Genomic DNA, 14,705 nt, shown 5'->3' on the forward strand with positions numbered 1-14,705 from the left:
GAATATTTACTAAAAGTTTGATCATGATGAACTGCCATTCTTTGTTTTAGGATGTATCAGGAATGCCGGCTCTGTGCGCTCCAATTTCCCAGGGAGGGGTTGGTTTTGACTATCGACTAGCCATGGCAATTCCAGATAAGTGGATTCAGGTAAGAGTCCATGTAAATATTTTTTGTTTCTGCGAATACTATGTTGCTTCATTTATCTTTATTTCTTAGTTGTGATCATTAGTTACAGATATTATAATTGAAGTATTAAATTATTTCATTAGTCTGTCGATTCTTATGCTATTTAATAAGGTGCTTCTCAAAATGTTAAAAGTTCTGATTTAAAGTATTCATACTTATTCAGGCAAAGGGAAAATATGATTAATATAATGTTAGCTGCATAAATGGAATTTTGCATTATCAATGCAATTATATGAAACTTCAGTGCTCTATATTTAATACACATTAGACTTCATTAAAGCATTCATTTATGCCTACAGATCATGCATTAATGTAAAAGTTACTCCTTAATTCCCAGTACTTGCTTAATAGTATGGTTTTTCCTCAACAGATTTGGATTGGATTCATCCATTCCTTTATTCAGCATTAAAAAGTCCTTACCATGTGTCAGACACTAGGAATGAATACATGGTACTTTGCACGTCATTTATCAATAAAATTTTATTAAATTTAATGACAGTTCAAGTAGTTTGGTTTTTTTTTTTTCATTTAATGTTTGCCTAAAGGACTAAAGTCATTATGTAGACTTAGGTTTGATACAGAACATTTCTTAGCAGCCATGTCGACATTCATGGGCTGAATATGTATAAGGAGTCAGATTGTATATAAATAATCATAGCTTTCTGATGAGCCCTTTACTTCAGACATGAACTGGTGCCATGAGACCACAGTTGTGGAAGGGCTTAATTTTGTGTAGAAAAGCCATAGAGCCTACTCTTAAGGAAGTGTTTACTATAATCATTTCGTAGCTGTCTTTCCTGTCTCCCCAGGCAATTTGTGCAATGCATAGCTGTGACATTAAACTTTGACCAACATAACTTCTGCTCCTACATTTATAATGGTTCCTTAAACATTATCAGATCCAAAAGCAAATATTTTATAAAGATTTTTACTTAGAAAACATACAAACAAACAAAGGAGTATTCTTCTTTCATACATGGGAAGGTAGCCTTGTATTTGTTACTTTAAAAAAAAATGCTGTGGTCTTCAAGCTTCTCACCTTGGTATAAGGTTCCTTCTCGGCGCCATCTCTTACTATTTCTAGTTTTTTTCATGTAGATTTTTTTCCCTCACAAGTGACAAATCTTACTTTTTAACCTCCTGCTGAAAGCCTTAATCATTCTTTGTTCACATTCAATAATCTTTTAAGGTGTACATCAACCTAGAATTATTTTTCAGTCACTAATAGCACAAAGTGAGATATTTTCTCTCTCAGTATTCATGGCAGCTTAAAAAATTGAAATTTAACCTAATAAACATTTTATTACGTTGTATGCTGAAGGTAATGTGTTAGGCAATGTATCATACTTACTAATTATACATGATAACTATAATAATCATAGTTATCAAATAGAAAAATATTTTATCCTAAATTTAGGATATGACCATCCTGTTTTAGATTGTAAGTTCTGTAAAAGCAGTTATCATCTTCTATTTTATGTAATTATTTAAAATTCTTATTGTATCACCAAATTGGGTCCCCCCTTAGTTAATAAAACTAAAGTTAAAATAGTATTACAACAAAACCCTTAGACACAGTGATTTTCCTCTACTTTTATAAGTGGTAAAAACAATTCAGTAAGTGGCTCCCATTTTCCTTACATGTCAATAAAACACTCAAGAGTTATTAAATCAGATGACACCTGTACTCAGAATGTATATGGCCTGTGATGTTGTCTACCCATACAGTGTGAGTTAGATTAGAATGCTAGATTTTACTCATTTTTTTGTAGTTCAAAAGCAAATTATGTATCATTTCCTAGTTGTATTATTTCAAAATCATTAGTTTCAAATATCATTCTTAGTTTAATCAATTACTGAACAAATATTTGACTATCTAAATTATGCCAAATTTGTTGTATTTCCTTTCATTTTATTTGATCATTTTTGAGGTGTTTGTGTTAAGGTGATGTATGTGTCTAATGAAGTCATTCATTGATCTGTTAATTCCACCAAATATTTACTGAGCACCTAAGATAAATATAGCTTTTTAATTAAACTTTTTTGAGATATTAGGATAATTGTAGATTCACATATGGTTGTAAGGACTAATATAGTGAGATCTGGTATGCTCATTCATCAATTTTCCCCAGTGGTAACTTCTTGCAAAGCCATAGGATGATATTTTAACCAAGATACTTACATTGATATACTCAAGGTGAAAAACACATTCTTTGCCACAAGATTCCCTCATGTTACCTTTAGAGTAACACCTACTTATTTCATCTTGCCTGCCTCTAATAACACCTTAACCCCTGGTAACCACTAATGTGATCTCCATTCCTATAATTTCATCATTTCAAAAATATTACATAAATGGAATCATGCAGTTTGTGACCTTTCTGGATTGGCATTTTCAGTTAGCAAAATTTTCTTGAGATTATCCAAGAAAACCTCCAATGTGGTTACATCCAGCATTCTTGTCGCATGTATCAGTAGCATGTTCAACAGCCCTGAAAAGGATTCCAAGGCAGGGGTATACCACGGTTTAACCATTCACCCATTGAAAAACCTCCAGGTTGCTTCCAGCTTATGGCTATTATGAATAAAGTTACTGTATGCGTATATGTACTCATTTTTTGTCAACACAAGTTTTCATGACTATGAGATGAATGCTCAAACACTACAATTACTGAACCATATAGTAATTTCCTGTTTAATTTTTTAAGAAACTGCTGAACTGTTTTCCAAAGTAGCTGTAACATTTTACATTCCAACTGGTGGTGTTTGAGAGACCCGCCTCTCTACAGCCTCACCAGCATTTGGTGTTGTCAGTGTGTTTTATTCTAGCTATTATAATCAGTGTATGTGATATCTCATTGTGGTTTCATTATTTTTTGAATGATTTGTAATGCTGGATACCAAGCATGTGCTTATTTGCCTCCTGCATGTCCTCTTTGGTGAGGTCTCTGTTCATGTCTTTTAACCATTTCCTGACTTCATTGTTTCTTTACCGTTGAGTTTTGAGAGTTATTTATATAGTTTAGATTCAACTCCTTTGTCAGATGTATGGTTGACAAATTTTTTCTCCTAGTCGGAAGCTTGTTCTTTCATCTTTTTCATATTGGCTTTCACAGAGCAATTGTTTAAACATTTTGATGAAGGCAGTTTATCATTTTTTCCCTTGTATAGGTCTCTCTTTTGGTATCAAGTTTAAGAACTTTGACTCTCTTATGGTTTTTACTAAATGTTTTGTAGTTTTTATTTTTTGTATTTAAGTCCATGATCCATTTTGAGTTAAGTTCTGTGCAATACATATGGCGTAACTCAAGATTCTTTATCTTTCTCTTTTTACCCATGGGTATCTAACTCTTTCAGCATCATTTGTTGAAACATCTGCCCTCCTTCCATTGAATTGCTTTTGCCTTTTTGTCAAAAATAAGTCTGGCACATTTGTGTAGGTCTATACATTCGTTTCCTATTGTTCCTATATCCAATTTACCGCAAACTTAGTGGCTTAAACAGCACAAATTCACAACAGTTGTATGTGTTACAGAAATGAAATGGGTTTTACTGGGCTAAAATCAAAGCGTAAATAGGGCTGCATTTTTTCTGGAGGCTCTAACGGAGAAGCCATTTCCTTGCCTTTCTCACTTCTAAAAGCTGCCTATGTTCCTTGGCTCATGGCACCTTCCTCTCTCTTCAAAGCAGCAGTATACCATCTTTAAATCTCTCTCTTATTTTGACCCTCATGCCTGCTTTTTAGACAGATTCTCGTGGATTAGGCTGCAAACATTTATGGATGGTTGCTCTTCTGCCTTCCACGTTCTGCCCTCTGGTGCCCAAAGATTTGCACTGCAATTATGAGAACTGCTTCTGTTCTCATAATTGTATAAGTGTGTTGCATTAAAGAGGGAGAGTAAATGTAGGACATAATGCTGAGGAACATTAGCCTTTATAGGACAAACAGAGGAAGAGAATTTACAGTATGTCAGGAGTGGCAGAAAAAAACAAAACAATATAAAACCGTAGTTTCATAGAGAAGTTCATGGGCAGGAGATAGGACAGTGTCAATATGTATAGCAAGTATCTACTTCAGAGAGAGCAATTACTAACTTAAGCTTAGACCACAAGCTTAACCTCAGCAAGTTCAGTTGCATAAAAGTATAGTGTTAGAGGAACAGAGCCAGACTGAAGACTGAATAGAAATTGAAATGCAGACACAAAATGTGTGGTCTGTTAAGAGGGTAATTGTTTCATGATAATTAGCTTTAAATTTTGAAACAGTTCTTGTTTTATCATTTTGTAAAATGAAGTGAAACCTTCTTTTACTAATATTTTCATATAAACAAAAAATATAACAAGTATATCTCTACCGTGTGCAAGTTATAGAAAGTCGTGCCATGCAGTAACACATTACTGTGGGCATTAATCAAGAGGTAGCAGTTATTACAGAAAAAAAGTTGCAAAGATCCTAAAGTATAATGATTAAACTGTCTGGACAAAAGCGCGCGCGTGCACACACACACACACACACACACACACACACACTCTACACCACTGTCATTTGGACATTCTGTATAAAATCTGTGATTTCAGTAAAAGTTTAAACAGTGATAACTTTGCTATGTGGGTGGGCTAATATGTGTATATCGGATAGTTTGCACTGATATAATGCATCCCTTCGGATTGGGATTTAAAATAAGAAAAGTAATGATTTACTCAGAAGCTTATTTTTCTCTCTTTTGTCTAGCTACTTAAAGAGTTTAAAGATGAAGACTGGAATATGGGCGACATAGTATACACTCTCACAAACAGGCGCTACCTTGAAAAGTGCATTGCTTATGCAGAGAGCCATGATCAGGTAAATGAATATGTGCATAAATTCATTTCTTTCTTTCTCTCTCTCTCTCTTCCTCTTTCCCTCTCCTTAATAACATTTAAATATAAACATACCAAAATATAAACCTCTGTAGTTACTATAATGTATGTGTGTGTTTATATCAATATGTATCTTTACAGGACAACTAACTATATTGGAAAAAATGTTAAATTTGTAGATGGAGAAACTCCAGTTTCAAAATGCAGTGGTATGTTTGTCCTGCCAAACTATAATTAATAGATTAGACATTGTAGTTGCAAGTATTATATGTTTTCCCTTGTCAAAATGAAGAGTATTGGTGCTGGACCAGGGTTATTTGTTTCCATCTTAGGCTGCCGTCTAGAGGTATTATTTTATGCTTGTGACAAGCATTCTTCATTTTCTCCCCTCAATCACTGAAGTCTGCTGCTAATTGACCTCCCTGACCCCTGTTCCTTCCAGCCTTAGCCTGTCTTCTCGAATACAGCCTAAGGTATTTTCCAAAGAGGAAAGCTCATCTTGTCAACCCAGATATATTGTTCAAAGCCTGTAATTCAAAGCCATTCCTATTTTGGCCCAAGCCGAAGTTTCCAGCATCATTCTCTGCCCAACTCTCCAAGCCTCCTGTTCTTCAATACTTGGAAATCCCCACCCATTCCAAATAGGTCAGCTTTTTCCAATCTTGTGCTTTCCCCCCACACATCTGCATCTGGGAAGTTCCTACTCAGACCTAATTGCCTGGCTCTGACATCACATTCTATATGAACCTTCCTTGGGTCATGTAGGGAAAAGTTAAGTTGTCCCATCCTCCAAGTTTCTGTGATGTTTTAGGAACAGAATTTTTTTTTTATTGGCTTTCTATTTCCAGCCTTTAGCACTGTGACTGATCCTAGTAATCACTTAATATATATTTTTAAAATGGAGAAGGCCACTTATTCAAAGTCATATTCATCCTCATACACATCAACATAAAATTTACTTTTGTAGATTAAAATGTAGACAATAAAATGAAGTTACTTAAAGTATCTTTATTAAGAAATTGAAACTAAGTTTCTCTATCATTTTAGCCATTTAATGCAAACATTATTTTTTTAGGTGTCTCCTGTAATTGTTAAGAAAGTGTAAGCAGAGCAGGGGTTGGCTAACCAAGGCCCAGGGGCCAAGTCCTACCTGCTGCCTGTTTTTGTAAATAAGGTTACTTGGAACACAGCCATGCTCATTTGTTTACATATTCTCCTTTGTGTCAAAATGATGCATTTGAGTAGTTGAGACAGAGAAGGTGGCCCACCTTTAGAGAAACTTGATGACCTCCGAAGTAAATGCATGTTAAATTTTGCATCTTCCAAATTGGGGCTTTGCTTTCTTATCAACTTAAATTTATAGTATCCTTGCCCATAGAGCAGATAAGATAAATAGTTATCTAAAAAAGAAGAACCCAGTCTAGAAAAGAATAGTATTAGTTTAATAGATGAGTGATGGGGGTGGGGAGGGAGAAACTCACCAAATACACAACAGTTTGAAAATTAAAATGTATGTATAAATTATAGCTTTGTATTGCAAACTCCTCGAAGTTGCAGCATAGAGTGAATTCCCAGCATATGTTTATTTTGTATGAATGAGAGTGAACAAGTGAGTGGCATGAACAAATGGAAGATGAAACAGATAGATTTCTTACATAACTTTCTACCTAACCTGTAAAGAAACAGATTTACCAAGAATTATTTCATACTTTAAAAATTCAGGTAATCCTGTCTCATATTTTCAGGAATTCTCAGGATAGCAGAAATAATACAAGGTGCCTAGTTCTTTCTAAAAGCAAATGTACTTTGATTCTTAAGCCAGATAAAAAAATAAATGTATATGAATACATAAAATGAATAAACATATAATTTATAGTAAAATGTTTGTGGATATTATTTTAAACTTTCTAGATAATCCTTAACAATTAAATTTGTAAACTTAACTTAATTTCACCAGTATCTCAACAGGATTTTAACTTAATTTCACCAGTATCTCAACAGGATTTTGTAAGAGGGCAACTTGACATGAGAATAAGCTTTATCTATGAATCTGATCAAAAGTTATTAAAATAATTTTATAATAGAATCAGACATTATAAAATAAATAGTTATAGCTAAAACATAATTAAAGAATTCAAAACAAGTAGGAAGGTGAAGTGTTTAAGAAGTAGTGATACAAATCTTACAACAATATTTAAAGAAAAGTCATTTTAATTAAAGTAGGTTAAAGATAGAAAAGATTGTAAACAAAAATATTTTCTAGAAAATGAAAAGAATTGTAATAGGGTACTGAGATTATGGGTTAATTTCTATTACACATTTTACTCTCTGTTATTTATTGTTTTGTCCATCATGAACACTGCATTAGATGTTTTTAACTGTAAATAATTCAGATTTTTAGGAGGTCTGTCTTCTGTTACTCAGGGCATTTCTGAGTTACCTGCCCCAGCTAATAATTATTACATTTTCAGGTAAAACAAACTAAATTTAGGCCGGGCGCGGTGGCTCAAGCCTGTAATCCCAGCACTTTGGGAGGCCGAGACGGGCGGATCACGAGGTCAGGAGATCGAGACCATCCTGGTCTACACGGTGAAACCCCGTCTCTACTAAAAAATACAAAAAACTAGCCGGGCGAGGTGGCAGGCGCCTGTAGTCCCAGCTACTCGGGAGGCTGAGGCAGGAGAACGGCGTGAACCCGGGAGGCGGAGGTTGCAGTGAGCTGAGATCCGGCCACTGCACTCCAGCCTGGGCGACAGAGCGAGACTCCGTCTCAAAAAAAAAAACAAAAAAAAAAAAAAAAACTAAATTTAGATTAAATGGCAAATAAAATGAGAAAGCAAATTTACGCTTAAATAAAAGTTCTCAACTTATTTTCTCTGCTGAGGGCAGGAAGGGACTATTATGATATAGTTACACACATATAATATTACATTACTCATATATATGAGCAAAATAATATGTATATTATATATATCAATGTTTTTCAGAAACTTCTTTCAAAGCAAATAAAATCATTATATACAAATTATTTAAAAAATCTATTTAATATTCTCAACATTATAATAAATGTTTCAGAAAATGTGAGGTGTCAGCTCAAACATAACAGATATTCAGGTACCTTATCATGAATTTTCACCAACCTATTTTAAAATAAAATCAGTCCTGAAAACAAATGTGTTGATTTCTAACATATTTTACCAGCTTACCTTGAGCCTAGAAAATCACCAGTGGAAAATACCTGAAATTAATCTTAATCTACACACTTCTTCTACAATGTTTCCTATCATTCATAACCATGTGTTGTTCTATTGTAAATCACAATTACTTAGCGCTTTTTTTTTTTTCATTTATTGCTATTACTTTTATTTCTGTAGGCATTGGTTGGGGATAAGACGGTGGCATTTTGGTTGATGGATGCTGAAATGTATACAAACATGAGTGTCCTGACTCCTTTTACTCCAGTTATTGATCGTGGAATACAGCTTCATAAAATGATTCGACTCATTACTCATGGGCTTGGTGGAGAAGGCTATCTCAATTTCATGGGTAAGTGTGAGTTAAACACATATCCAATTTGTGTTTAACATGTTAACTTATAATGAGATAAATCATGTAGAATATTTTGATTTGGCTTTTCAGGTTTAGAATATAAAATTACAACGATTTATTTCATATACTGTCATGTGTAAATTGCAAAAATAAAATTAAATCACTATAAGGTTATTGTTATATTAATATAGGATACAAAAGTATAGTCTAAAAGCTGATGTTTAATTGAATATTGCTGTCAAGTGGGCTTACCTATTGTTAACATCCAGAATTATTATTCTGAATTTAATCATTCTGAGTTAATGTTATTAGTATAATATTTGCACATTAAATCTAAGAAATATATAATTATCATATTATAGTATAGTAAGCTAGTATTATTGGTATTCTTTGAGAGAATTTTATACCAGTATACTTGTGTTATAAATGTGTAAACTTAGGTTCAGAGATATTGTGATGGACAAAAGAAATTTATTTTTTTAAATAGAAAATACCTATACTGAAAGGTCATTCTTGTCTGAAAGCTCTTGAAATGAAATATAAAATTGTTCTGTTTGGTGAACAGCAGACATTGAAACATTTGAGTTTTAGGAAATTTTTACAGCTTTTAGACTAGAGAAAGACACAAAGACTGGGGAATACATATGAAAGGCTGATTTATTTTTCTACAATAGAAGACTCAGGGTGGGTGGTGCCTCACACCTTTAATCTGAGTCCTTTGGGAGGCTGAGGGAGGAGGATGGCTTGAGGCAAAGAGTTAGAGACCATCGTGGGCGATATGGAAAAGCCCCATCTCTACCAAAGGAGAGAAAAAGAAAATGAGCTGGGTGTGGTGACACGTGCCTGTACCCTAGCTAATCAGGAGGCTGAGGCAGAGGGATTGTTTGAGTCCAGGAGTTTGAGGTTGTAGTAAACCATAATCATGGCACTGCACTCCAACTAAGGTGACAAAGCAAGACCCTATCTCTAATTTTAAAAAAGCCCTGGATCTTTGAGTTATTCACTTCTACTTGGAAATTTTTGTAAGAAATCTCAGACTGAACTTTTAAAAGCCTTTAGTGTTTACTAACTGGAGGTTAGGAAGCCAACCCCAAAAAAGCAGACACAGATTTCACCTGTGCTACCTGTGCCTTTGGGTGTATCCTCTATTGTCAGGGTCACCGAAATTTGTTACCATCCCTCGCCTTCCAGGAAATGACCTTCCTGACCTGTGAGACTGCATCGCGTCAGCCAGGTATCAGGTCAAGTTTCCTGGATGGACTTTGCAATGATTGGTTCCATGAATAAAATCAGCCTTGGTTCCTTAAAAGCAGTGGTTCTACCTGACTCAGTATGCATCATTCTCCAATGTGGGCACCTTCATAAGGCCTTAGTTATGCAACCTACTTGTTTAACTATATCCTGATGAATAAGTAGACTCTATGAACCTATGCAAATAACCATGTCACCATGTAAAGTAAGGAAACTGAGGACCTAGTGAGATATTTTAAATGCTTTATTTCATTTACCAAAGTACAAAATGACTGTAACCTACAGAAGGAAATCCTTATATATCTGTAAACTAAAACAATTTTTCAAAGAACCAAAATAAAATGGACACCTAATTCACACAGGCATTAATCCTTGTAGCCCACTACGTATGAAAATATAGCAATCCTGACTCAGTCTTTCCCTCTAGTCTGGAAGCTGTGTAAGTGACATCAACTCAGATGCCTCTACCAGAGTCTAGAATTTATCAGGAAGTACCTAATAGATTCCTTTTCCTGATGCTGTCCTTTGTTGAAGATATCAGATCTGGCCTGTGGTGCACAGCAGAGCCTCCAAGCAAGCATCAGAGTAAAACCAAGCTATCTGCACATGACAGAGATTTAATGGTCATGGCCAATGTAAAATTGGTAACTTGTCAATGAAGAAAGGCCTAATGATATTTTATAATGTGACCTATTTTCTTGATTTTTGGGTAGTGTCTTACCTAGGATAAAGCATGTTCTGGAGAGCTAGGACATTGACAAATCTACAGAAACTTTATAAAATTTCAGAAATATTTATATTAATATCACTTTAAACTGTATCTTTTCAACTGAGGGCAGGCTGAGCGTCTATTCAGTGTTAGACACTCTTCTCATGGAACTTTCAATAGTAACAAAATACAACAAATATAGCTATTTCTACCATCTATCTTTCTATGTTTGTAAATTGACCATATTTATTACATCAAATATGATTTTGAGATTATACTTTTGTATAATCTTTTAATCTTTTGTTATTGAAACAAATACCTTCGAATATGTTAAATTCCATTATAGCAACTTAAATCTTTTTTCTTAGTATCTTACCTAAATACAGTGTTTCTCTACTAACTTTGAAATCAATAATCTTCTAATGGATGAATAATTTCTAATTACTGGTGGTGTTTTATGAAATTCAATATGTCCTCATGAGCTGTCATGATTTTAAATATATTTTTTCCTTTTCTGATCATGGTCTGCTTAAAAAGCCTTCTGTGACCCTTATGCTCTCCACTTGCCCTGTGAGCCTCGGGAAGCTCTCTCATGGTCTCCCCCTTCATCACTCTGCTGCAGCTACGGTAGCTGCCTTTCCATTCACTGAATGGACAACCTTCTTCCACTCTGCACTCTAGACATTTTGCTGATCCCCTGCCTGGAGTCATCCCACTCAAACACTCCCTGCCATACCTGACCAAATCCTTTATTTTCAAGTGTCATTTCCTGAGAGAGCCTTCCGTAAAGCCTCAAACTAGTTTCATTTTCCCTGCAATACATGTTTATACAGTATCTCCTTACCTTTCATGGTATTTGAGAAAATTGTACTTGGAAAACTATTAAATACATGACTTTTTAAGTAAATTTAATACCCAGTGAAAACAGTTGTTATTTGTGTTTTATTTACAATTTTATATATCTGGGAATTAGCACAGTATCTAGCACATCACAAGGCTCTCACAATTTTCTTAAAAAGATACACACACACACACACACACGAGATATATGTGATCCACTGTTGACTGAAACGTTATCCTCCATCAAATGACTCTGCATGTGTATGTGTTTGTGTGTGTATGTATACTATATATAGTATATACGTGTGTGTGTGTGTGTGCATGTATATGTGTGTGTATATGGAGTATTGCCTTGTAATACTGTTTTAGCATTAGTTCATTAACTGCAATAACCAGTTTTAGTTATAAGCAAGGTAATGTTTTTGAATGGCATATAGAAATTAATATTTAAAAAGAGCAGTTTAAGAAAATTTTCCAAAACTAAGAAGCAACTTGATTGTTTACTCATCTTTTAGGCATTTCTAAACTTGTTAATTTTCTGGAATTTTATTTTTTATTTCCCTCCAGAAGAGAAACAGTGAGTCAAAAGAAATAAAACAACTATACATTTTATAGCACGTTTTAAAAAAACATGGTTACGTAAATTTATTTGTCAGGCATTCAGATATATGTTCTGTTTATCAAAATCATTAAGATTAATGTAGATTTTTTCAGAATACCAGTTTGGCTGATTTGTTTTGTTTTGTTTTTGTCTTGTGTATTCGAATTTTGAATTTCAAAAAAAATGCTTTTACTCTGGTTATAGCTGTGAAATATTTACTATGCATTTTTGATTTGTTAGCTTATTTTGAATGGTTTTAGGAAGAAATAGAGTTGTATTTTTTATTCATCTATCATATACTTACATGAAATAATTGAATATAGAAGGGGATCATCAGACTAATTTATTTTGTATTTTATATCACTAATCATAGAAAGATAATAAATACTAATAAAAGTAAGTAACATTTACATAGCATTCTATACTTTATTTATTAATTTATTTTTTGAGACGGAGTCTGGCTCTGTCGCCCAGGCTGGAGTGAGCGGCGCCATCTTGGCTCACTGCAAGCTCCGCCCCCCGGGTTCCCGCCATTCTCCTGCCTCAGCCTCCGGAGGAGCTGGGACCACAGGCGGCGCCACCACGCCTGGCTCATTTTTTGTATTTTTAGTAGAGACGAGGTTTCACCGTGTTAGCCGGGATGGTCTCGATCTCCTGACCTCGTGATCCGCCCTCCTCGGCCCCTCAAAGTGCTGGGATTACGGGCGTGAGCCACCGCACCCAGCCGCATACTATACTTTCTAAAACACTTCGTATCTATAATCTAACTGAACATTCTATTTCTTTTTTATTTTTTATACCAGATATTTGTTCAAAAGAAACCTGGGGCCAAAAATTAAAAGAGTAATAAGGTATGCTACGTAGACATTCTAAGTGCATTTTGCTAAAACTTCGACTCAGAGACATATAGGGACATGCCTCAGTTTGCACAACCGGAAAATTTCGGCAGCTGGTCAGTTGCCTTTTTCTTCTGATTTCCAATTTGAGAAAATTGGAATGAAAATTACTCTTAGATCAGTATCTAGATTAGTTAGCCACAAATACATGGTTTGTGAATACGTTTTAGAAAAAAGGTAGAGCAGAGTGATTAAGAATACTACTGGGTTGGCATCTATGCCTTTCCCTTTTTAGCTGTGTGATCTAGGTGAGATGCATTAACTATGCCTTCATCGGCTCAGTGATAAAGTGGGTGCCTGCTTCATAAGATTGTTTTGAGGGTGAAATGACTTTCTACTGAATGATGCTGCTGAAACAGCCTTAGCTTTCATGTATGAGGAAGTCTGAGGGTTGCCTCAATTTGTTTTAATTTTTGGGATAAGCCAATATCATGTTCATCAGTTAACATTTATTATGAATTCACTGTTTGCTTTGTGTGTATATAATTATGTGTGTATATATGCATCAAATAGAGCATCAGATGAAATTTACTGTTTTTATGGTACCTGTGCACAGAATTTCTACACACACACACACACACAGAGAGAGAGAGAGAGAGAGAGAAGGCAGATTGACTCAGGGCAAATTCAATTTAAAAATTTAGTGTATTTGAGGTATATATATGAATTTAAACTATAAATTTAATATATTCATAATGCATTCTAAAATGTGTTTTAACACAGTTTATAAAATTTCTTTATGCCTAAGACATTTATATGTATCTACGATATATCAGGTATTACTAAGTTGTATATATTCAGAGATGAAAAATAGTTCTTGCCCTCAAGGCCTTAAAACCCAAAAGGCAATACAGGCAAGTAATAGACAGATATCTTTATACTAATACATGCACTAGGTCAGTGATACAAGTAAGCAGAAAATGCTGTGTAAATATGTAGGAAACTTGTTTTGGAGATTGTTGGTGAAATACATGAGATGCTTTAGCCAAACCAACTTGGAATAGGAAGCCACAAGAAAGTTATGTATGAGATCAGTAAAAATCTAAGTAAGAGTAGACTTGAAGCAATTGACTGATAATTTGAGATTACAACCAGTTAAGATTATTAAACTTCAAATCAATGAAAAAAACTGGGGCCTAAAGAAAAGAATTTACATGCCATTCTGATTGGTAAGTTTAATGAAAAGATGCGTTTCAATCACTTTAAATCACTTTAAAATATTGTTAACTCTTCAGTTAGAACTAGTATCAGTGGTTATGTGGCATTATGATTTTTTTTTTTAAATAATCCTTGGCGGAGTATGTTTCATATTCAAAAATAAATATAAAATAAAACATGTCAACTTTATGCATAGGATGACCTCAGTGAATGTATTTTGCTTAGCTTTCTGGAGCTTATTTGGTCATCATGGAAATGCTGTCCTTTCCCAATTCAGTCAGCTGAGGCAGAGGGATTAGAGTCATATGGCCTTAATACATGACCTCAGGAATGTTGCTATGGACATGCTGGTTTAGGCAGGCAAATTGACTGCTATATCCATTGATCACACTAGGGAAGAAAACACCAACCCAGATACTGCAATATTAATTCCATGTAATATGAAAATAAGGGCATTAAAGGATTTTCATATTAAACACTACATAGAATTATAAAAAACAAGAGAAGAAACCAAATATTATATTCATTTTAAATATATAAACATGTACAGATATTTTAAAATATCAAATAAAGCATAAATTAAAATATAAGAATTAAGAACATATCTTCCTGATTTAAATATTGACAGGAAAGTTAGAATGTAATTTTAAGAA

The 14,705-nt window shown here is 34.2% G+C and overlaps 1 protein-coding gene across 1 annotated transcript in view; it reads left to right on the top strand.

Moving 5' to 3' along the window:
* Positions 1-14,705, top strand: part of GBE1 (1,4-alpha-glucan branching enzyme 1) — a 277,716-nt gene that overhangs the window by 182,254 nt on the left and 80,757 nt on the right. The window contains exons 10-12 of the mRNA XM_017875583.1: positions 51-149; positions 4,921-5,031; positions 8,423-8,594. Of these exons, the coding sequence (XP_017731072.1) occupies positions 51-149; positions 4,921-5,031; positions 8,423-8,594 (382 nt within the window). The remainder of the gene's footprint in view (positions 1-50; positions 150-4,920; positions 5,032-8,422; positions 8,595-14,705) is intronic.

The sequence above is a fragment of the Rhinopithecus bieti genome, unplaced genomic scaffold, assembly GCF_001698545.2.
Source record: "Rhinopithecus bieti isolate Rb0 unplaced genomic scaffold, ASM169854v2 scaffold_566, whole genome shotgun sequence".
NCBI classification, from domain to species: Eukaryota; Metazoa; Chordata; class Mammalia; order Primates; family Cercopithecidae; genus Rhinopithecus; species Rhinopithecus bieti.